At 51.7% G+C, this 22,991-nt stretch overlaps 1 protein-coding gene across 1 annotated transcript; it reads right to left on the reverse strand.

Annotated features, from left to right (window-relative positions):
• Positions 1-10,948: 10,948 nt before the first annotated feature.
• BANF1 (BAF nuclear assembly factor 1) lies at positions 10,949-21,295 on the reverse strand. The gene is made up of 3 exons (XM_038764796.1): positions 21,219-21,295; positions 16,271-16,409; positions 10,949-11,493 (listed from the first exon to the last, which is right to left on the reverse strand). The coding sequence occupies exons 2-3, from the start codon at positions 16,391-16,393 to the stop codon at positions 11,347-11,349; spliced, it is 270 nt and encodes an 89-aa protein (XP_038620724.1). The 5' UTR covers positions 16,394-16,409; positions 21,219-21,295; the 3' UTR covers positions 10,949-11,346.
• Between the last annotated feature and the right edge of the window lie 1,696 nt (positions 21,296-22,991).

Genomic DNA, 22,991 nt, shown 5'->3' on the forward strand with positions numbered 1-22,991 from the left:
CGGTCACACGGCAGCTTGCCGTGGGCTCGCGGTCTCAATCCCCCTTTGACAGATCAGGAAACTGAGGCCCAGAGAAGGGAAGCGGCTTGCCCTAGGTCACACAGCAGACGAGCTGGGATTAGAACTCATCAATCAATCAATCAATCGTATTTATTGAGCGCTTACTGTATGCAGAGCACTGTACTAAGCGCTTGGGAAGTACACCCATGACCTTCTACCTCCCAGGCCGAGGCTCTAGCCCTCCTGACGGCTCACCTCCTCCAGGAGGCCTTCCCACACTCAGACCCCCTTTTCCTCTCCCCCCCGCCCTACCTCCTTCCCCTCCCCACAACACCTGTACATACGTTTGTACAGATTCATTACTCTATTTTACTTGTACATATTTATTCTATTTATTTTATTTTGTTAATATGTTTTGTTTTGTTCTCTGTCTCCCCCTTCTAGACTGTGAGCCCGCTGTGGGGTAGGGACCGTCTCTATCTGTTGCCGACTTGTACTTCCCAAGCGTTTAGTACAGTGCTCTGCACACAGTAAGTGCTCAATAAATATAATTGAATGAATGAATACTGAGATCTCACCTCCTCCAGGAGGCCTTCCCACACTCAGCCCCCTTTTTCCTCTCTCCCTCCCCGTCCCCCCGCCCTCCCTCCTTCCCCTCCCCACAGCACCTGTACTTATGTTTGTACAGATTCATTACTCTATTTTACTTGTACATATTTATTCTATTTATTTTATTTTGTTAATATGTTTTGTTTTGTTGTCTGTCTCCCCCTTCTAGACTGTGAGCCCGCTGTGGGGTAGGGACCGTCTCTATATGTTGCCGACTTGTACTTCCCAAGCGCTTAGTACAGTGCTCTGCACACAGTAAACGCTCAATAAATACGATTGAATGAATGAATGAAGCGCTTAGTCCAGTGCTCTGCACACAGGAAGCGCTCAATAAATACGATTGAATGAATGAATACTGAGATCTCACCTCCTCCAGGAGGCCTTCCCACACTCAGCCCCCGTTTTCCTCTCTCCCTCCCCATCCCCCCCGCCCTCCCTCCTTCCCCTCCCCACAGCACCTGTATATATATTTGTATGGATTTATTACTCTATTTTACTTGTACATATTTATTCTATTCATTTTATTTTGTTAATACATTTTGTTTTTTTATTTATTTTGTTAATATGTTTTGTTTTGTTCTCTGTCTCCCCCTTCTAGACCGTGAGCCCGCCGTTGGGTAGGGACCGTCTCTATCTGTTGCCAACTTGGACTTCCCAAGCGCTTAGTCCAGTGCTCTGCACACAGGAAGCGCTCAATAAATACGATTGAATGAATGAACGAATTTAGAATTTAGGGGACAATAGAGTAACTCACACTGCTCTTCTAGACTGTGAGCCCACTGTTGGGTAGGGACCGTCTCTAGATGTTGCCGACTTGGACTTCCCAAGCGCTTAGTCCAGTGCTCTGCGCACAGTAAGCGCTCAATAAATACGATTGAATGAATGAATGAATGATGGCGTGTTTAAAGGCCTTTCAAATCTGCAGACACTTTGAGCTGGCCTTGACTAGAAGGGAAAGTCTCTGGTGATGATGATGATGATGGCATTTGTTAAGCGCTTACTATGTGCAAAGCACTGTTCTAAGCACTGGGGGGGATACAAGGCGATCAGGTTGTCCCATGTGGGGCTCAAAATCTTAATCCCCATTTTGCAGATGAGGTAACTGAGGCACAGAGAAGTTAAGCGACTTGCTCAAAGTCACACAGCTGACAACTGGTGGAGCCGGGATTTGAACCCATGACCTCTGACTCCAAAGCCCGGGCTCTTTCCACTGAGCCACGCGGCTTCTCTGCTGCTCGACTCTCCCTGCCAGTGCTGAATGAAGTCCTACTAGTAGTAAAACTTGTCTCTAACATAGCTTTTTCTGAACACAATGCAAATGGAGCATAGTTTTCCTCGAACATCTCGCTCATAGTACGTTGTGACTGCAGTTCCTCTTGGAAAGAGGCATGTGGATTTATGACGGAAAACCTATTTCGATTTTGAAAAGATACCCTGACATCCCTTTGGGTAGGGACTGTCTGTATATGTTGCCAACTTGGACTTCCCAAGTGCTTAGTACAGTGCTCTGCATACAGTAAGCGCTCAATAAATACGATTGATTGATTGATCCCTGTTGCTAGACTGTGAGCCCGCTGTTGGGTAGGGACTGTCTCTATATGTTGCCAACTTGGACTCCCCAAGCGCTTAGTCCAGTGCTCTGCACACAGTAAGCGCTCAATAAATACGATTGATTGATTGATCCCTGTTGCTAGACTGTGAGCCTGCTGTTGGGTAGGGACCGTCTCTATATGTTGCCAACTTGGACTTCCCAAGTGCTTAGTACAGTGCTCTGCACACAGTAAGCACTCAATAAATACGATTGATTGATTGATCCCTGTTGCTAGACTGTGAGCCCGCTGTCGGGTAGGGACCGTCTCTATATGTTGCCAACTTGGACTTCCCAAGTGCTTAGTACAGTGCTCTGCACACAGTAAGCGCTCAATAAATACGATTGATTGATTGATTGTTACGTGTACGTGGAGGGCAGAAGTGTCATCTGGCTTTCCATGGGAAGAATTTAATTGTGCCAGGACTGAGAAGTGCTGCTCTTTAGTGCTGTGCTAAAGGCTCAAGGGATATGCATAAGTTTGCCCAGAAATCCCATTGGTATTTATTTATTTATTACTCCATTTATTTATTTTGTACATATTTATTCGATTTATTTTATTTCGTTAATCTGTTTTGTTTTGTCGTCTGTCTCCCCCTTCTAGACTGTGAGCCCGCTGTTGGGTAGGGACTGTCTCTGTATGTTGCCAATTTGTACTTCCCAAGCGCTTAGTACAGTGCTCTGCACACAGTAAGTGCTCAATAAATACGATTGATTGATTGATTGATCAATCAAGTGACTTGCCCAAAATCACACAGCTGAAAAGTGGCGGTCGGGATTAGAACCCACGACCTGACTCACGTCTTAATGTTGGGTAGGGACCGTCTCTAGATGTTGCCAACTTGGACTTCCCAAGCGCTTAGTCCAGTGCTCTGCACACAGTCAGCGCTCAATAAATACGATTGAATGAATGAATGAATGAATTATAATAATAATAATGGCATTTATTAAGCCCTTACTGTCATCCAGCGCTTAGAAAAGTGCTTTGCACATAGTAAGCGCTTAACAAATGCCATTATTATTATTATTATTATTATTATTATTATTATTATTATTATTATGCATGGGCCTGGGAGAGGAGCTGCATTCTCATTCTGCCTCTGCCAGTTGCTTGCTCTGTGACCTTGGGTAAGTCACTTCACTTCTCTGGCCCTCAATTTTCCTCCTACTTAGACTATGAACCCCATGCGCGACAGGGCCCGACCTAGTTAACTTGATTCTACCCCAGCATGTAGATCGGGTGTTTCACACAGAATAAATGCTTAATTCCATTAAAAATAATAATAATAATAATGACACCCGTCCAGGCCTCCGCATTGAGGGCTTTTTCCCTTAATAATAATAATGGCATTTATTAAGCGCTTACTATGTGCAAAGCACTGTTCCAAGCGCTGGGGAGGTTACAAGGTGATCAGGTTGCCCCACGCGGGGCTCACGGTCTTCATCCCCACTTGACAGATGAGGTCACTGAGGCCCAGAGAAGTGAAGTGACTGGCCCAAAGTCACCCAGCTGACAGTCGGCGGAGCCGGGATTTGAACCCATGACCTCTGACGCCAAAGCCCGGGCTCTTTCCACTGAGCCACGCTGCTTAATCCCACAGAATTGGTAGGCGGGGATCCCCGTCACACCCATCTTACACCATTTTATGTCTGTTCCCTTTGTGTAAAACCTTTAAGGTGGGGCTCCACGTTTTCCCTGTTGTACTCTCTCAAACCCTCAACGTGCTGCTTTGCGCACATAGTAGGCGCTCAATAAACATCACCGATGAATCCTCAGTTGGCTATCAATCAATCAATCAATCAATCGTATTTATTGAGCACTTACTGGGTGCAGAGCACTGGACTAAGCGCTTGGGAAGTCCAAGTCGGCAACATATAGAGATGGTCCCTACTCAACAGCGGGCTCACAGTCTAGAAGGGGGAGACAGAGAACAAAACAAAACATATTAACAAAATAAAATAGAATAGATATGTATAAGTAAAATAAAACAAAATTAAAAAATGGATAGATGATGATCTGTCACTTGTTAGGTTTGTAAGCTTCTTGTGGGCATGGATGGCTCCTATGAGCTCTACTGTAACCTCCCAAATTCTTACTGTGATGCTCTAGTACAGAATAAATGTTCGGTAAGTGTTATTATTATTAATAATAGAGAAGCAGCGTGGCTCAGTGGAAAGAGCCCGGGCTTTGGGGTCAGAGGTCATGGGTTCAAATCCCGGCTCCGCCGATTGCCAGCTGTGTGACTTTGGACAAGTCACTTCACTTCTCTGCGCCCCAGTGACCTCATCTGTCAAATGGGGATGAAGACTGTGAGCCCCCCCCCATGGGACAACCTCACCTTGTAAGCTCCCCAGCGCTTAGAACAGTGCTTTGCACATAGTAAGCGCTCAATAAGCACTATCATTATTACTATAATAATTGTAATTGTGGTCTTTGTTAAGCACTCCCTATGTGCCGGGTACTATACTAAGCGCTGGTGTAGATACAAGGTAATGGGGTTGGACACAGTCCCTGTCCCATGTAGGGCGCTCAGGCTTATTCCCCATCTTACAGATGAAGTAACTGAGGCCCAGATAAGGGAAGTGACTGGTCCAAGGTCACACAGCAGATGAGTGGTGGAGCTGGAATTAGAAACTTGGGACAACCGCATCACCTTGTAATCAATCGTATTTATTGAGCACTTACTGTGTGCAGAGCACTGTACTAAGCGCTTGGGAAGTACAAGTTGGCAACATATATAGTCCCTACCCAACAGTGGGCTCACAGTTGTAAGCTCCCCAGCGCTTAGAACGGTGCTTTGCACATAGTGAGCGCTCAATAAGTGCTATCATTATTACTATAATAATTGTAATTGTGGTCTTTGTTAAGCACTCCCTATGTGCCGGGTACTATACTAAGCGCTGGTGTAGATACAAGGTAATGGGGTTGGACACAGTCCCTGTCCCATGTAGGGCGCTCAGGCTTATTGCCCATCTTACAGATGAAGTAACTGAGGCCCAGATAAGTGAAGTGACTGGTCCAAGGTCACACAGCAGATGAGTGGTGGAGCTGGAATTAGAAACTTGGGACAACCGCATCACCTTGTAATCAATCGTATTTATTGAGCACTTACTGTGTGCAGAGCACTGTACTAAGCGCTTGGGAAGTACAAGTTGGCAACATATATAGTCCCTACCCAACAGTGGGCTCACAGTTGTAAGCTCCCCAGCGCTTAGAACGGTGCTTTGCACATAGTGAGCGCTCAATAAGTGCTATCATTATTACTATAATAATTGTAATTGTGGTCTTTGTTAAGCACTCCCTATGTGCCGGGTACTATACTAAGCGCTGGTGTAGATACAAGGTAATGGGGTTGGACACAGTCCCTGTCCCATGTAGGGCGCTCAGGCTTATTGCCCATCTTACAGATGAAGTAACTGAGGCCCAGATAAGTGAAGTGACTGGTCCAAGGTCACACAGCAGATGAGTGGTGGAGCTGGAATTAGAAACTTGGGACAACCGCATCACCTTGTAATCAATCGTATTTATTGAGCACTTACTGTGTGCAGAGCACTGTACTAAGCGCTTGGGAAGTACAAGTTGGCAACATATATAGTCCCTACCCAACAGTGGGCTCACAGTTGTAAGCTCCCCAGCGCTTAGAACGGTGCTTTGCACATAGTAAGCGCTCAATAAGCGCTATCATTATTACTATAATAATTGTAATTGTGGTCTTTGTTAAGCACTTCCTATGTGCCGGGTACTATACTAAGCGCTGGTGTAGATACAAGGTAATGGGGTTGGACACAGTCCCTGTCCCACGTAGGGCGCTCAGGCTTATTCCCCATCTTACAGATGAAGTAACTGAGGCCCAGATAAGGGAAGTGACTGGTCCAAGGTCACACAGCAGACGAGTGGTGGAGCTGGAATTAGAAACTTGGGACAACCTCATCACCTTGTAATCAATCAATCGTATTTATTGAGCGCTTACTGTGTGCAGAGCACTGTACTAAGCGCTTGGGAAGTACAAGTTGGCAACATATATAGTCCCTATCCAACAGTGGGCTCACAGTTGTAAGCTCCCCAGCGCTTAGAACGGTGCTTTGCACATAGTAAGCGCTCAATAAGCGCTATCATTATTACTATAATAATTGTAATTGTGGTCTTTGTTAAGCACTTCCTATGTGCCAGGTACTATACTAAGCGCTGGTGTAGATACAAGGTAATGGGGTTGGACACAGTCCCTGTCCCATGTAGGGCGCTCAGGCTTATTCCCCATCTTACAGATGAAGTAACTGAGGCCCAGATAAGGGAAGTGACTGGTCCAAGGTCACACAGCAGATGAGTGGTGGAGCTGGAATTAGAAACTTGGGACAATCTCATCAATCAATCGTATTTATTGAGCGCTCACTGTGTGCAGAGCACTGTACTAAGCGCTTGGGAAGTACAAGTTGGCAACATATAGACAGTCCCTACCCAACAGTGGGCTCACAGTTGTAAGCTCCCCAGTGCTTAGAACGGTGCTTTGCACATAGTGAGCGCTCAATAAGTGCTATCATTATTACTATAATAATTGTAATTGTGGTCTTTGTTAAGCACTTCCTATGTGCCGGGTACTATACTAAGCGCTGGTGTAGATACAAGGTAATGGGGTTGGACACAGTCCCTGTCCCACGTAGGGCGCTCAGGCTTATTCCCCATCTTACAGATGAAGTAACTGAGGCCCAGATAAGGGAAGTGACTGGTCCAAGGTCACACAGCAGACGAGTGGTGGAGCTGGAATTAGAAACCTGGTCAGAACTAGGCACTGGGGAGAATTGGAAAGATCAGACAATCAATCAGTGGATTAGAACACTATTTATTAGAATTAGAATTCTATTCATTTTATTTTGTTAGTATGTTTGGTTTTGTTCTCTGTCTCCCCCTTTTAGACTGTGAGCCCACTGTTGGGTAGGGACCGTCTCTATATGTTGCCAACTTGGACTTCCCAAGCGCTTAGTACAGTGCTCTGCACATAGTAAGCGCTCAATAAATACGATTGATGATGATGATGATAGAATACAGCTCCTTCTGATTCCCAGGCCTGGGCTCTAGCCACTGGGTCACGCTGCTTCTCTAAGCTCTCATTCATTCATTCAGTTGTATTTATTGAGCGCTTACTGTGTGCAGAGCACTGTGCTAAGCGCTTGGGAAGTCCAGGTTGGCAACATCTAGAGACGGTCCCTACCCAACAGTGGGCTCACAGTCTAGAAGACTGTGAGAAGTCTCTCATAAGTGCCCTGGGTAACTCAGTTGCATTAATAATAATAGTGATAGTATTTGTTAAGCGCTTACTATGCTTACTGTGTGCAAAGCACTGTTCTAAGCGCTGGGGAGGTTACAAGGTGATCAGGTTGTCCCACAGGGGGCTCACAGTTTTAATCCCCATTTTACAGATGAGGTAACCGAGGCCCAGAGAATAATAATATAATGATGGCATTTAGTAAGCGCTTACTATGTGCAAAGCACTGTTCTAAGCGCTGGGGAGGTTACAAGGTGATCAGGTTGTCCCACGGGGGGCTCACAGTCTTAATCCCCATTTTACAGATGAGGTAGCTGAGGCCCAGAGAATAATATAACAATAATGATGGTATTTATTAAGCGCTTACTATGTGCAAAGCACTGTTCTAAGCGCTGGGGGGATACAAGGTAATCAGGTTGTCCCACAGGGGGCTCACAGTCTTAATCCCCATTTTCCAGATGAGGTAACTGAGGCCCAGAGAATAATAATGTAATAATGATGGCATTTAGTAAGCGCTTACTACGTGCAAAGCACTGTTCTAAGCGCTGGGGACATTACAAGGTGATCAGGTTGTCCCACAGGGGGCTCACAGTTTTAATCCCCATTTTCCAGATGAGGTAACTGAGGCCCAGAGAATAATAATATAATAATAATGATGGTATTTAGTAAGCGCTTACTATGTGCAAAGCACTGTTCTAAGCGCTGGGGGGATGCAAGGTAATCAGGTTGTCCCACATGGGGCTCACAGTCTTAATCCCCATTTTCCAGATGAGGTAACTGAGGCCCAGAGAAGTGAAGTGACTTGCCCAAAGTCACCCAGCTGACAGTTGGCAGAGCCGGGATTTGAACCCTTGACCTCTGACTCCAAAACTCGTGCTCTTTCCACGGAGTTACTCTGCTGCTCCCCATCCTTCCCCTTCAAGCAGCCTCCATGGCCTGGTGGCAAGAGCCTGGGCCGGGAGTCTGCTCTGCACACAGTGCAATCAATCAATCAATCAATTGTATTTATTGAGCGCTTACTATGTGCAGAGCACTGTACTAAGCGCTTGGGAAGTACAAATTGGCAACACATAGAGACAGTCCCTACCCAACAGTGGGCTCACAGTCTAAAAGGGGGAGACAGAGAACAAAACCAAACATACCAACAAAATAAAATAAATAGGATAGAAATGTACAAGTAAAATAAATAAATAAATAAATAGAGTAATAAATATGTACAACCATATATACATATATACAGGTGCTGTGGGGAAGGGAAGGAGGTAAGATGGGGGGATGGAGAGGGGGACGAGGGGGAGAGGAAGGAAGGGGCTCAGTCTGGGAAGGCCTCCTGGAGGAGGTGAGCTCTCAGCAGGGCCTTGACGGGAGGAAGAGAGCTAGCTAGCTAGCTAGTGCACACAGTGCTCTGCACACAGTAAGCGCTCAATAAATACGATTGAATGAATGAATGAATGAATGAATGAGTCAGAGGACCCGACTTCTCACCCAGGTTCCACTTACCCGCCGCGTGACCTCGGGTAAGTCACGTCGTCTCGGTGCTTCAGTTTCCTCATCTGTAAAATGGGGGCTGGGGTGGGACTCGCCCCATAGCCTCCCTCCTATTCATTCATTCAATCGTATTTATTGAGCGCTTACTGTGTGCAGAGCACTGTATTAAGCGCTTGGCAACATATAGAGACGGTCCCTACCCAACATTGGGCTCACAGTCTAGAAGCCCAAAGTCTACTTATCATTTTCCTCAACTGCATAATTACATTTCTCAGGTTATGAAATGGCAGTAGCATAACTTTGTGAGTTGAAGTATTACATGGACCCTCACCCTTCAAAGACTGTCATACTCGAGTTACAGAAAATAGCAAAGTGATGCATCAGAGAAGCAACATGGTTTAGTGGTATATGTTCGTACATATTTATTACTCTATTTTACTTGTACATATTAATTCTATTTATTTTATTTTGTTAATATGTTTTGTTGTCTGCCTCCCCCCTTCTAGACTGTGAGCCTGCTGTTGGGTAGGGACCGTCTCTGTACGTTGCCAACTTGGACTTCCCAAGTGCTTAGTACAGTGCTCTGCACACAGTAAGCGCTCAATAAATACGACAATGAATGATTACTTAGACTTTGAGCTTCACATGGGGACGGGGACCGTGTCCGACCCGACGATCTCGTACCAACCCCAGCTCTTGGCAGGGCGGTCGGCACATGGGCAGCGTTTAACGGATACTACAATTATCTTCTAGACTGTGAGCCCACTGTTGGGTAGGGACCGTCTCTGTGTGTTGCCAACTTGGACTTCCCAAGCGCTTAGTCCAGTGCTCTGCACACAGTAAGTACCTCCTCACCGTCCCTCGTTCTCGCCCGTCCCGCCATCGACCCCCAGCCCACGTCCTCCCCCGGGCCCGGAATGGCCTCCCTCTGCCCATCCGCCAAGCTCGCTCTCTTCGTCCCTTCAAGGCCCTGCTGAGAGCTCACCTCCTCCAGGAGGCCTTCCCACACTCAGCCCCTTCCTTCCTCTCCCCCTCATCCCCCCCATCTTACCTCCTTCCCTTCCCCACACCACCTGTATATATGTATATGAGAAGCAGCATGGCTCAGTGGAAAGAGCCCGGGCTTTGGAGTCAGAGGTCATGGGTTCAAATCCCGGCTCCACCACTTATCAGCTGTGTGACTTTGGGCAAGTCACTTAACTTCTCTGGGCCTCAGTTACCTCATCTGTAAAACGGGGTTGAAGACTGTGAGCCCCCCGTGGGACAACCTGATCACCTTGTAACCTCCCCAGCGCTTAGAACGGTGCTTTGCACATAGTAAGCGCTTAATAAATGCCATTATTATTATGTATATATGTTTGTACATATTTATTACTCTATTTTATTTGTACATATCTATTCTATTTTGTTAGTATGTTTGGTTTTGTTCTCTGTCTCCCCCTTTTAGACTGTGAGCCCACTGTTGGGTAGGGACTGTCTCTATATGTTGCCAACTTGGACTTCCCAAGCGCTTAGTCCAGTGCTCTGCACATAGTAAGCGCTCAATAAATATGATTGATGATGATGAGTAAGTGCTCAATAAATACGATTGATTGATTGATTACAATTAGCCTCGCCCCCAGCCCGCCGGGAGGAGCCGGGAACCAATCTCTCCGCAGCCGCCGGTCACGTCCCCCCCCCAACCCCGAGCCCTCGCCACCGTCGTTGTCCGGTTCTCCGGCCGGGGCCCGGGCCCTCAGGTTCGCCCTGGGCACGGCGGTCGGCGCTCCGGCGGGCAGCCCCGCCCCGATCCCTCGAGCTCGGCGGCGGTCCAGCCCTTTGCTCCAATTCCCGGGGTGGTTGAGACACCCGAAACCTCCGGGCCGAGTCCCACGCCGTTGGCAGCCGCGGCCTCCGAGGGTGGCAGGGGAGGGCAGCTGCCGGTTTCGGGATGATAAGCCGCCGCGGCCCCCCCCCCCGCCAAACCATTCCCGGGCCAGGGCCCTTGGGGCGAGACCACACCTCGAGGTGACAGACTTTATTGATTTTAAAAAAACCTTTACAACCGCAGCGTCGAGCGCGCCGACGGAAAGGCAGGCCGGACGGCATAAAACAGGCCGGGGAGACGGGACGGCCACGGGAGCGGGTCGCCGGCGCTCCCGCGGCCCCGGGGGTGGCAAGCTTTGGGGGGGGGGGGTGAGGGGAGCGGGACGGGCAGGGAGGCAGGAGGCCAAACGGCCGAAGGGACCGGGGCCGCGCAACCTCCTGCCAACGGGGGGGATGTCCGAGGAGATGCGACAGCGGAAATTTCTCCCTGCCAGGGGGAGAGGGAGACGGGGGTTCCCACTGGGGCGCTGGCGGCCGAGGCCCGACTCCGGGGGGGTGGCGGGGGCGACGGCCACCCCCGCCCCGGCCTCTCGCTCACAAGAAGGCGTCGCACCACTCGCGCAGGCAGCCGAAACAGTCGCGGGACTGCTTGGCGTTGGCCCCGCAGGTGTCCTTGAGCCACTCCCGGAACAGGTCTTCGTCCTTCTTCAGCACCAGGAACTGGCCGAGCACCACGTAGGCCTGTGTTCGCGACGCACAGCCGTTAGGGACGGTCGCCCACCCTTCCCCCCCCCCCCCCCCCCAGGGGAACAAATCCATCAGGGCTACTTACTCAGCACCCCGTGCTGGACTAAGCGCTTGGGAGAGGACAATACCACAGGCTTGGTAATAATAATAATAAATGTGAAATCTGTTGAACGCTTACTATGTACCGGGCACCGTTCTGAACGTTGGAGTAATAATAATAATGGCATTTACTAAGCGCTTAGTATAATAATAATAATAATAATAATGATGGCATTTATTAAGCGCTTACTCTGTGCAAAGCACTGTTCTAAGCGCTGGGGAGGTTACAAGGTGATCAAGGTGTCCCACGGGGGGCTCACAGTCTTCATCCCCATTTTCCAGATGAGGGAACTGAGGCACAGAGAAGTGAAGTGACTCGCCCAAAGTCACACAGCTGACAAGTGGCGGAGCTGGGATTTGAACCCACGACCTCTAACTCCAAAGCCCGGGCTCTTTCCACTGAGCCACGCTGCTTCTCTCAAGTATGTGCAAAGCACCGTTCTAAGCGCTGGGGAGGTTACAATCAATCAATCAATCGTATTTATTGAGCGCTTACTGTGTGCAGAGCACTGTACTAAGCGCTTGGGAAGTACAAGCTGGCAACATATAGAGACAGTCCCTACCCATCAGTGGGCTCACAGTCTAACACAGTCTACAAGGCGATCAGGTTGTCCCACAGGGCGGGGTGGGGGGCTCACGGTCTTCATCCCCATTTTACAAATGAGGGAACTGAGGTTCAGAGAAGTGAAGTGACTTGCCCAAAGTCACGCAGCTGACAGTTGGCGGAGCCTGGATTGGAACCCATGACCTCTGACTCCAAAGCCTGGGCTCTTTCCAATCAATCAATCGTATTTATTGAGTGCTTACTGTGTGCAGAGCACTGGACTAAGCATTTGGGAAGTCCAAGTTGGCAACATATAGAGACGGTCCCTACCCAACAGTGGGCTCACAGTCTAAAAGGAGGAGACAAAAAACAAAATCAAACATACTAACAAAATAAAATAAATAGAATGAGTGGAATAAATTCCACTGAGCTACGCCGGGAGCTGAGGCACAGAGAAGCGAGGCGACTTGCCCAAGGTCACACAGCAAACATGGGTGGAATCAGAATTTGAACCCAGGTCCTTCTGGCTCCCAGACTTGGGCTCTTAAGGTAACGTAACAGTTTACTCCCGTCTCCCCTCCTAGAGTGTAAGCTCAATGTGGGCAGGGAACATGGTTATCAACTCCGCTATATTCTCCCAAACATTTAGTACACACAGTAAGCACCTAATAAATTCCACTGATTACTGTTGTCCTCTCCTAAGTGCTTAGTACAGTGCTCTGCACGGAGTAAGTGCTCTATAAACACCACTTAATTACTAAAGGAGAATCCTATCTATGAACTCCGCCGGACTCTCCCAGGCGTTCAGTACAGCACCCTGCCCACGGAAAACTGGAAGCTATTTGGAAGGCAGAGAAGCCTGCTAACTCTTTTGGACTCTCCCAAGTACTTCGAACACATTGAGTAAATGCTTTACTGCGAGTCCGAAGGTCACGGGTTCTAATCCTGCCTCTGCCACTTGTCCGCTGTGTGACCTTGGGCAAATCATTTCATTTCTCTGCACTTCCGTTCCCTCACCTGTAAAAGGGGGGTTAATAATAACGATAAAAATAATTGTGGTATTTGTTTTAAGCTCTTACTATGTGCCCAGCACTGTATTAAGCGCTGGAGTAGACACCAGCAAATCAGTTCCTGCCCCATGTGGGGCTCCATAAAAATAATGATAGCATTTATTAAGCGCTTACTATGTGCCAAGCACTGTTCTAAGCGCTGGGGAGGTTACAAGGTGATCAGGTTGTCCCACGGGGAGGCTCAGAGTCTTAATCCCCATTTTATAGACGAGGTAACTGAGGCCCAGAGAAGTGAAGTGACTTGCCCAAAGTCACACAGCTGACAAGTGGCGGAGCTGGGATCAAGAAATAATAATCGTATTACTTAAGCGCTTACTACGCGCTAAGCAGTGTTCTGAGCGCCGGGGGAGAAACAAGGTAAGCAGGTTGTCCCATGTGGGGCTCACCTCTAAATAAATGTGGCATTTATTAAGCTCTTACTATGTGCCAGGTACCGTACTAAGCGCTGAGGTTTCTATTTATTTTGTTAATGATGTGCATCTAGCTTTACTTCTATTTATTCTGGTGATTTGACACCTGTCCACATATTTTGTTTTGATGTCTGTCTCGCCCTTCTAGACTGTGAGCCCATTGTCGGGTGGGGACCGTCTCTATATGTTGCCAACTTGGACTTCCCAAGCGCTTAGTACAGTGCTCTGCACATAGTAAGCGCTCAATAAATATGATTGAATGAACGAATATGTTGCCGACTTGTATTCATTCATTCAATCGTATTTATTGAGCGCTTACTGTGTGCAGAGCACTGTACGAAGCACTTGGGAAGTACAAGTTGGCAACATATAGAGACGGTCCCTACTTCCCAAGCGCTTAGTACAGTGCTCTGCACATAGTAAGCGCTCAATAAATATGACTGAATGAATGACCTTGCTCTATCCATTAAGCTTCGCTGCTTCTATTAAGACTGGGAGCCCTAATGTGGGACAGGGACTGTGGCCAACCCGATCATCTTGTATCTACCCCAGTGCTTAAGACAGTGCCTGGCACATAATAAGCGCTTAAGAGATGCCGTAATCATTGTTATTATTCGTTCATTCATTCAATCGTATTTATTGAGCGCTTACTGTGTGCAGGGCACTGCACTAAACACTTGGTATGTCCAAGTTGGCAACATAGAAAGACGGTCCCTACCCAACAGTGGGCTCACAGTCTAGACTAGACTTCCATTAGACTTCTAGCCTTCTATTATTATTTATTTATTCAATCGTATTTATTGAGCGCTCACTGTGTGCACAGCACTGTACTAAGCACTTGGGATGTACAAGTTGGCAACATAGAGAGACGGTCCATACCCAACAGCAGGCTCACAGTTTAGAAGGGGGAGACATATCTATTTTGTACATATCTATTCTATTTATTTTATTTTGTTAACATAATAATAATAATAGTAATGGTATTTGTTAAGCGCTTACTATGTGCAAAGCACTGTTCTAAGCGCTGGGAAGGTTACAAGGTGATCAGGTTGTCCCACAGGGGGCTCACAGTCTTCATCCCCATTTTCCAGATGAGGTAACTGAGGCACAGAGATGTGAAGTGACTTGCCCAAAGTCACACAGCTGACAGAGCAGGGTTTTGTTGTCTGTCTCCCCCTTCTAGACTGTGAGCCCACTGTTGGGTAGGGTCCGTCTCTACATGTTGCCAACTTGGACTTCCCAAGCGCTTACTCCAGTGCTCTGCACACAGTAAGCGCTCAATAAATACGACTGACTGATTGATTGAGACAGAGAACAAAACATGAGGACAGGTGTCAAGTCGTCAGCCGTCCCCAGCCCACCATGGTTGCTGACAGAAAGGAAGCAGGCCCACAATCCCTGACTATATGTATGTATATATGTTTGTACATATTTATTACTCTATTTATTTATTTTACTTGTACATATCTATTCTATTTATTTTATTTTGTTAGTATGTTTGGTTTTGTTCTCTGTCTCCCCCTTTTAGACTGTGAGTCCACTGTTGGGTAGGGACCGTCTCTATATGTTGCCAATTTGTACTTCCCAAGTGCTTAGTACAGTGCTCTGCACATAGTAAGCGCTCAATAAATACGATTGATGATGATGACCGTCTCTATATGTTGCCAACTTGGACTTCCCAAGCGCTTAGTCCAGTGCTCTGCACACAGTAAGTGCTCAATAAATACGATTGATTGGTTTTGTTCTCTGTCTCCCCCTTCTAGACTGCGAGCCCGCTGTTGGGTAGGGGCCGTCTCTACATGTTGCCAACTTGGACTTCCCAAGCGCTTAGTCCAGTGCTCTGCACACAATAAGTGCTCAATAAATACGACTGATTGATTGATTGAGAGAGACCACGAAACAAAACATGAGGACAGGTGTCAAGTCGTCAGCCGTCCCCGGCCCACCATGGTTGCTGACAGAAAGGAAGCAGGCCCGCAGTCCCTGACTGTATATATGTTTGTACATATTTATTACTCTATTTATTTATTTTACTTGTACATATCTATTCTATTTATTTTATTTTGTTAGTATGTTTGGTTTTGTTCTCTGTCTCCCCTTTCTAGACTGTGAGCCCGCTGTTGGGTAGGGACTGTATATGTTGCCAACTTGTCCTTCCCAAGCGCCTAGTCCAGTGCTCTGCACACAGTAAGTGCTCAATAAATACGATTGATTGATTGATTGAGAGACCACGAAACAAAACACGAGGACAGGTGTCAAGTCGTCAGCCATCCCCGGCCCACCATGGTTGCTGACAGAAAGGAAGCAGGCCCACAGTCCCTGACTGTATATGTTTGTACATATTTATTACTCTACTGATTTATTTTACCTGTACCTATCTATTCTATTTCTCTTATTTTGTTAGTATGTTTGGTTTTGTTCTCTGTCTCCCCCTTTTAGACTGTGAGCCCGCTGTTGGGTAGGGACCGTCTCTACATGCTGCCAACTTGGACTTCCCAAGTGCTTAGTCCAGTGCTCTGCATACAGTAATCAATCAATATGATTGATTGATTGACTCCCCGGGGGGGACGCCCACCCAACAACAACCCTTGGGGTTGCCCGTAGCCCCCCGTCCCCACCCCCCCACCCAATCCCGGTTCCCCCCGGACCTTATCGAAACCCTTGTCCTCCAACTTCTTGCCCAGCACCTCGCCAATCCCGGCCAGGGTCCCCACCGGCTTCTCGCCCATGGGCTCTGCCACAAAGTCCCGGTGCTTCTGGGAGGTTGTCATGGCGGCGGACGCGGACCTGGGACCCCCGAGAGGGGGGTGGGGAGAGAAGGGGTGGGGGGCAAACTCGGGTCAGCCCCTTCCCCTGGCCCAACCCACAGGGGGATTGGGTTTTGTTGTGTCGTCTGTCTCCCCCCTCTAGACTGTGAGCCCCTTGTTGGGTAGGGGCCGGCGCTATCGTGTACTTCCCAAGCGCTTAGCACAGTGCTCTGCACACAGTTAAGCGCTCCATGAGTGAATGAATGGGGAAGGGGCTCTTGGGTCCCAACCCTGAGGGGAGCCGTCGTCGTCGTCGTCGTGAGAGGAGGCGGCCTGCTGGCCTCGCGCCTCGCCTTTTCCCGCGCTCGCAAACCCCGCCCCCTGCGCATGCGCAGCAGGCCCCTCCCCCCCCCCCCCGCTTGCCGCACGCCCTCAGCAATGGCGCACGCGCAGCTGCCCGCCCCCAGCTTGCCGCGCTCCCTGAGCAACGGCGCACGCGCAGCCGGCCCCGCCCCCTCAATTGCCGCGCGCCCTGAGCAACAGCGCACGCGCAGCCGGCCCCGCCCCCTGAGCAACTGCGCACGCGCAGCCGGCTCCCGCCTTCAGTTGCCGCGCGCCCTGAGCAACGGCGCACGCGCCGCCGGCCCCGCCCCCTGAGCAACGGCGCACGCGCCCCCGGCCCCGCCCCCTCGCTTGCCGCGCGCCATCAGTAATAATAATAATGAAAATGATAATAATGATGGCATTTGTTAAGCGCTGACTATGTGCCAAGCACTGTTCTAAGCGCTGGGGAGGTTACAAGGTAATCAGGTTGTCCCCCATGGGGCTCACAGACTTCATCCCCGTTTGACAGATGAGGGAACTGAGGCCCAGAGAAGCGAAGTGACTTGCCCAAAGTCACACAGCAGACAAGTGGCAGAGCCGGGATTTGAACCCACGACCTCTGACTCTCAAGCCCGGGCTCTTGCCACTGAGCCACGCTGCTTCTCTAGTAATGCTGCACACATCTGGCCCACCCCCTTGCTTGCTGTGCGCCCTGAGTAATAATAATAATAATGAAGGCATTTGTTAAGTGCTTACTATGTGCTAAACACTGTTCTAAGCGCTGGGGGGGGGTACAAGGTAATCAGGTTGTCCCACGTGGGTCTCACGGTTTTAATCCCCATTTTACAGACGACGGAACAGGGGCACAGAGAAGCACGTTGGATCAATCAATCGTATTTATTGAGCGCTTACTGTGTGCAGAGCACTGGACTAAGCGCTTGGGAAGTCCAAGTTGGCAACATATAGAGACAGTCCCTACCCAACAGTGGGCTCACGGTATAAAAGGAGACAGAGAACAAAACCAAACACAGTAACAAAATAAAATAAGTAGAATAGATATGTACAAGTAAAATAAATAAATAGAGTAATAAATGGATGAGTGGAAAGAGCCCGGGCTTTGGAGTCAGAGGTCAGGGGTTCAAATCCCAGCTCCACCACATGGCTGCTGTGTGACCTCAGGCAAGTCACGTCACTTCTCTGGGCCTCAGTGACCTCATATGTAAAATGGGGATGAAGACTGTGAACCCCACGTGGGGCCTGATCACCTTGTATCCTACCCAGCGGTTGAAGCAGTGCTTGGCACATAGTAAGCGCTTAACAAATACCATCATTATTATTACTATTATCAAGGGTCCACACGCCACCGGCCCCGCCCCCTCACCGCGCACCTTGCACATGCCGCAGGCCCCGCCCCCCTTGCGGAGCACCCTGAATAAAGGCGCACGCGTCGCTGGCCCCACCCCCTCCATGCTGTGTGCCACGAGTAATGATGAACGCCCCACAGGCCCCGCCCCCTCCACACCACGTGCCGTAAGGATGCACGCACCACCAGCCCCACCCTGTCACGTTGGCCACGCCCCCATAGTAATAGTGCACGCGCTGCCGGCCCCACCCCCTGTCACGTTGGCCACGCCCCCATACTCCATGCTGCACATCATGAGTAATGGGGCTCGCACCGCTGGCCCCGCCCCCTTAGTCGTGGTGCACGTGCCGATGGCCCCGTCCCCCTCTTTCCACGCACCCTAATGGGCCACGCGCCGCAGGCCCCACCCCTGTCACGTGGGTCACGACTCCCCATGCCGCCAGCCCTGAGTAATGGTCCACGAGCCGCTGGCCCCGCCCCCTCCATGCTGCACATCATGAGTAACGGAGCATGCGCCGCCGGCCCCGCCTCCACGCCTACCGCACACCCTAAGTAATGCTGCACGTGCCGCAAGCCCCACCCCCCTGTCACGTTGGCCCCGCCCCCAAGCCGCACGCCGGGTAAAGACGCACACGCCGCTGGCCCCGTCCCCTGACGCGTGGGGCCCGCCCCATCCATGCAACATATTATGGTTGTACATATTTATTACTCTATTTATTTATTTTACTTGCACATATCTATCCTATTTATTTTATTTTGTTGGTATGTATGGTTTTGTTCTCAGTCTCCCCCTTTTAGACTGTGAGCCCACTGTTGGGTAGGGACTGTCTCTATGTGTTGCCAATTTGTACTTCCCAAGCGTTGTACATATTTATTACTCTATTTATTTATTTATTTTACTTGCACATATCTATCCTATTTATTTTATTTTGTTGGTATGTATGGTTTTGTTCTCAGTCTCCCCCTTTTAGACTGTGAGCCCACTGTTGGGTAGGGACTGTCTCTATGTGCTGCCAACTTGGACTTCCCAAGCGCTTAGTACAGTGCTCTGCACAAAGTAAGCGCTCAATAAATACGATTGATGATGATGATGATCCATGCTGCACACCATGAGTAATGATGCTTGCACCTGTGGCCCCACCCAGTGACGCTTTGGCCCCTCCCCCTGAGTCATGGTCCACGCGCCACTGTCCCCTTCCCCTCCTTGCCGCGTGCCATGAGTAACGGGACCCGCCCCCTGCCATGGCCACGCTCCCATAGTAATGGTCCACGTGCCGCAGGTCTTGCCCCTTCCATGCTGCACACCATGTGCGATGGTGCTCGCGCCGCTGGCCCCGCCCAGCAATGCTTTGGCCCCGCCCCCTGAGTAATGACCACGCGCCATAGGCCCCGCCCCCTGAGTAATGGCACCACCCCTGTCACGTGGGCCACGCCCCCCATGCCACGCACCCTGCATAATGGTCCACACTCTTCTATACTGGTCCCCTGTCACGTGGGCCCCACCCCCTCCATGCTGCCCACCGTAATGGCCACGCCCCTTCCTTTCCACGCACCCTGAGTAATGGCCCACGCACCGCAGGCCCCACCCCTGTCACGTGGGCCCCGCCCTGAACCATCCTCGCGCCGCTGGCCCCGCCCCATGTCACGTGGACCCACTCCCTCCATGTGGCACACCATGAGTGGCCCCGCCCCCTCCTTTCCGCGCACCCTGCGTAATAGTCCTCGCGCCGCAGTCCCCCCCCCCGTGTCACGTGGGCCGCGCCCCCATGCCTCGCACCGAGTAATGGTCCAGGCGCCACAGGCCCCGCCCCCTGATGCGCAGACCCCCATGTCATGTGGGCCCCGCCCCCATACCTCGTGCCCTGAGTAATGCTCCACCAGCCACTGGCCCCGCCCCTTGTCAAGTGGGCCCCGCCCCCCATGCCGCGCCCTGAGTAATGAACACGTGCCACGAGCCCCGCCCCTAAACGCGTAGGCCACCTGTGTCACATGGGCCCCGCCCCCCATGCCTCGCACCCAGAGCAATGGTCCACGCGCCACTGACCCCGCCCCCGGTCACGTGAGCCCCGCCCTCTGTGAGGGGCACCCTGAACTATGAAGCACGTGCCACTGGCCCCGCCCCTGCTCCGTGGGCCCCGCCCCCATGCCTCGAGCCCTGAGTAATGTCCACGTGCCGCATGCCCCGTCCCCCATGCCACGCGCCCTGAGTAGTGGTCCACAGGCCACTGACCACGCCCCTATCACGTGGGCCCCGCCCCCATGCCGCGCGGCCTGAATAATGGCCCACGCACCACTGGCCACGCCCCCCGTGCCGCGCACCCTGAACAATGGAGCACGTGCCACTGGCCCCGCCCCCTGCCACGTGGGCCCCGCCCCCCATGCCTCGCACCCTAGTAATGGTCCACGTGCCACTGGCCCCGCCCCCTGTCACGTGGGCCCCGCCCCCTGCCGCGCACCCTGAGTAATGTCCACGTGCCCCTAGCCCCGCCCCCATGCCGCCCGCCGAGTAATGAAGCACGTGCCACTGACCCCGCCCCCAGTCACGTGGGCCCCGCCCCCATGCCACAAGCCCTGAGTAATGGTCCACGCGCTACTGACCACGCCCCGTCACGTGGGCCACGCCCCCCGTGCCGCGCACCCCGAACAATGGAGCACGTGCCCGTGGCCCCGCCCCCGATGCCGCGCGCCCCGAGTAATGGTCCACGCGCCACTGGTCACGCCCCCTGTCACGTGGGCCCCGCCCCCCATGCCGCGCGCCCTGAGTAATGGTCCGCGCGCCACTGACCACGCCCCGTCACGTGGGCCCCGCCCCCGAACAATGGAGCACGTGCCGGTGGTCCCGCCCCCTGTCACGTGGGCCCCGCCCCCCGGGCCAAGCGCCCTGAATAATGGAGCACGTGCCGCTGGCTCCGCCCCCTGCGTGCTGCACGCGCCGCCGGCCCCGCCCCCTTTCCGGGCGCCCTGAGTTATGGTCCACGCGCCGCAGGCCCCGCCTCCTCCTCCACGAGCCGAAGGCCTGAGGGAGCCCCTCCCTCCCTCCATCCCCGTCCGACCCGGCCCTCCCGGCAGACCGACCCCCCCCCCCCGCCCGCCCGCCCGCCCGCCTTTTTCCCTGGGGTCCCTCGGGCAGGTCCCAGCCCCCGGCCCCCTGGGCACGCGTACCGGCGCCGACTCGGACTCCAGCTCCTGTAACGGCTCCTCCCGCCAATCAGCCTCTCCGGCCGCCAGTTCCGCCCCGCCGCGCCGCACCGCGCCGCTCCCGGCTTCCGCTTCCGGGGCGCCCGGCACAGCCGCTTCCGGGGCAGGGCCGATCGCCAGCCCATTTCTAGGCGGCGAGAGGGGGCGCTCCTCCCGCCGCCCCACCTATCATAGAGGAGAGGGGCCGCTCCTCCCGCCGCCCCCACCATAGAGGAGAGGGGGCGCTCTCTCCGCCGCCCCACCATAGAGAAGAGGGGCCGCTCTCTCCTCCCCCGCTCTCTATGGTCGTCCGTCCGCCCGCCCGCCCGTCGTCTTGGCGACTTCGGGGGGGAAAGGTGGAGGGCTGTTTCCAGGGCGGAGGACGAGTTAGGCAGACTGACCGCATCATCATCATCAATCGTATTTATTGAGCGCTCACTATGTGCAGAGCACTGGACTAAGCGCTTGGGAAGTACAAATTGGCAACATATAGAGACAGTCCCTACCCAACAGTGGGCTCACAGTCTAAAAGGGGGAGACAGAGAACAAAACCAAACATACCAACAAAATAAAATAAATAGGATAGATATGTACAAGTAAAATAAATGGAGTAATAAATATGTACAACCATATTTACATATATACAGGTGCTGTGGGGAAGGGAAGGAGGGAAGATGGGGGGGATGGAGAGGGGGATGAGGGGGAGAGGAAGGAAGGGGCTGAGTGTGGGAAGGCCTCCTGGAGGAGGTGAGCTCTCAGCAGGGCCTTGAAAGGAGGAAGAGAGCGTGCTTGGCGGAGGGGCAGAGGGATTGGGGGCATTCCAGGCCCGGGGGAGGACGTGGGCCGGGGGTCGATGGCGGGACAGGCGAGAACGAGGCCTAACGGTGAGGAGATTAGCGGCAGAGGAGCGGAGGGTGCGGGCTTCGCTGGAGAAGGAGAGAAGGGAGGTGAGGGAGGAGGGGGCGAGGGGATGGACAGCCTTGAAGCCCAGGGTGAGGAGTTTCTGCCTGATGCGCAGATTGATTGGTAGCCACTGGAGATTTTTGAGGAGGGGAGTGATATGCCCAGAGCATTTCTGGACAGAGATAATCCGGGCAGCAGCGTGAAGGATGGATTGAAGTGGAGAGAGACACGAGGATGGGAGATCAGAGAGAAGGCTGGTGCAGTAGTGCAGACGGGATAGGATGAGAGCTTGAACGAGCAGGGTAGCGGTATGGATGGAGAGGAAAGGGCGGATCTTGGCAATGTTGCGGAGCTGAGGCCGGCAGGTTTTGGTGACGGCTTGGATCATCATCATCAATCGTATTTATTGAGCGCTTACTGTGTGCAGGGCACTGGACTAAGCGCTTGGGAAGGACAAGTGGGCAACATATAGAGACAGTCCCTATTGTGAGGGATGGAACCCAGTGAAGTTTCCTCATGAGCCCCCAGGAGGGAAGGCAGAAGCTAGCTCCCCGGGCCAGGCCGGGTTACACCAGATACAACAAACAGGGAGGAGATAAAGGGAAAATAAAACAGCCACGCTGCAGGACCTGTTTACAAAAAAAAAACAGGACGCAGCTAACCGGAAAACAGGATGCATGTTAAACCGCAAGGCCACTGTCAGCCTTGTACGTGAGCGCGTGTTGGGGCCTAGCTGCCGCGATTAAATTGTATGCCCCAAGTATCCAGACAATAGAGAAAGGGGATAGTCGGTGGGAGGAAGAGGATAATAATAATAATAATTTTGGTATTTGTTAAGCGCTTACTATGTGCAAA

Source organism: Tachyglossus aculeatus, chromosome 22 (assembly GCF_015852505.1).
Source record: "Tachyglossus aculeatus isolate mTacAcu1 chromosome 22, mTacAcu1.pri, whole genome shotgun sequence".
In the NCBI taxonomy this organism is placed as follows: domain Eukaryota; kingdom Metazoa; phylum Chordata; class Mammalia; order Monotremata; family Tachyglossidae; genus Tachyglossus; species Tachyglossus aculeatus.

Bases quoted from the DNA above. Each gene is read 5' to 3' on its own strand.
- BANF1 (XM_038764796.1), bottom strand. From the start codon at position 16,393: ATGACAACCTCCCAGAAGCACCGGGACTTTGTGGCAGAGCCCATGGGC. The intron at 11,494-16,270 runs GTCCGGGGGGAA...TCGCGAACACAG, and splicing joins AGGACAAGGGTTTCGATAAG to GCCTACGTGGTGCTCGGCCA.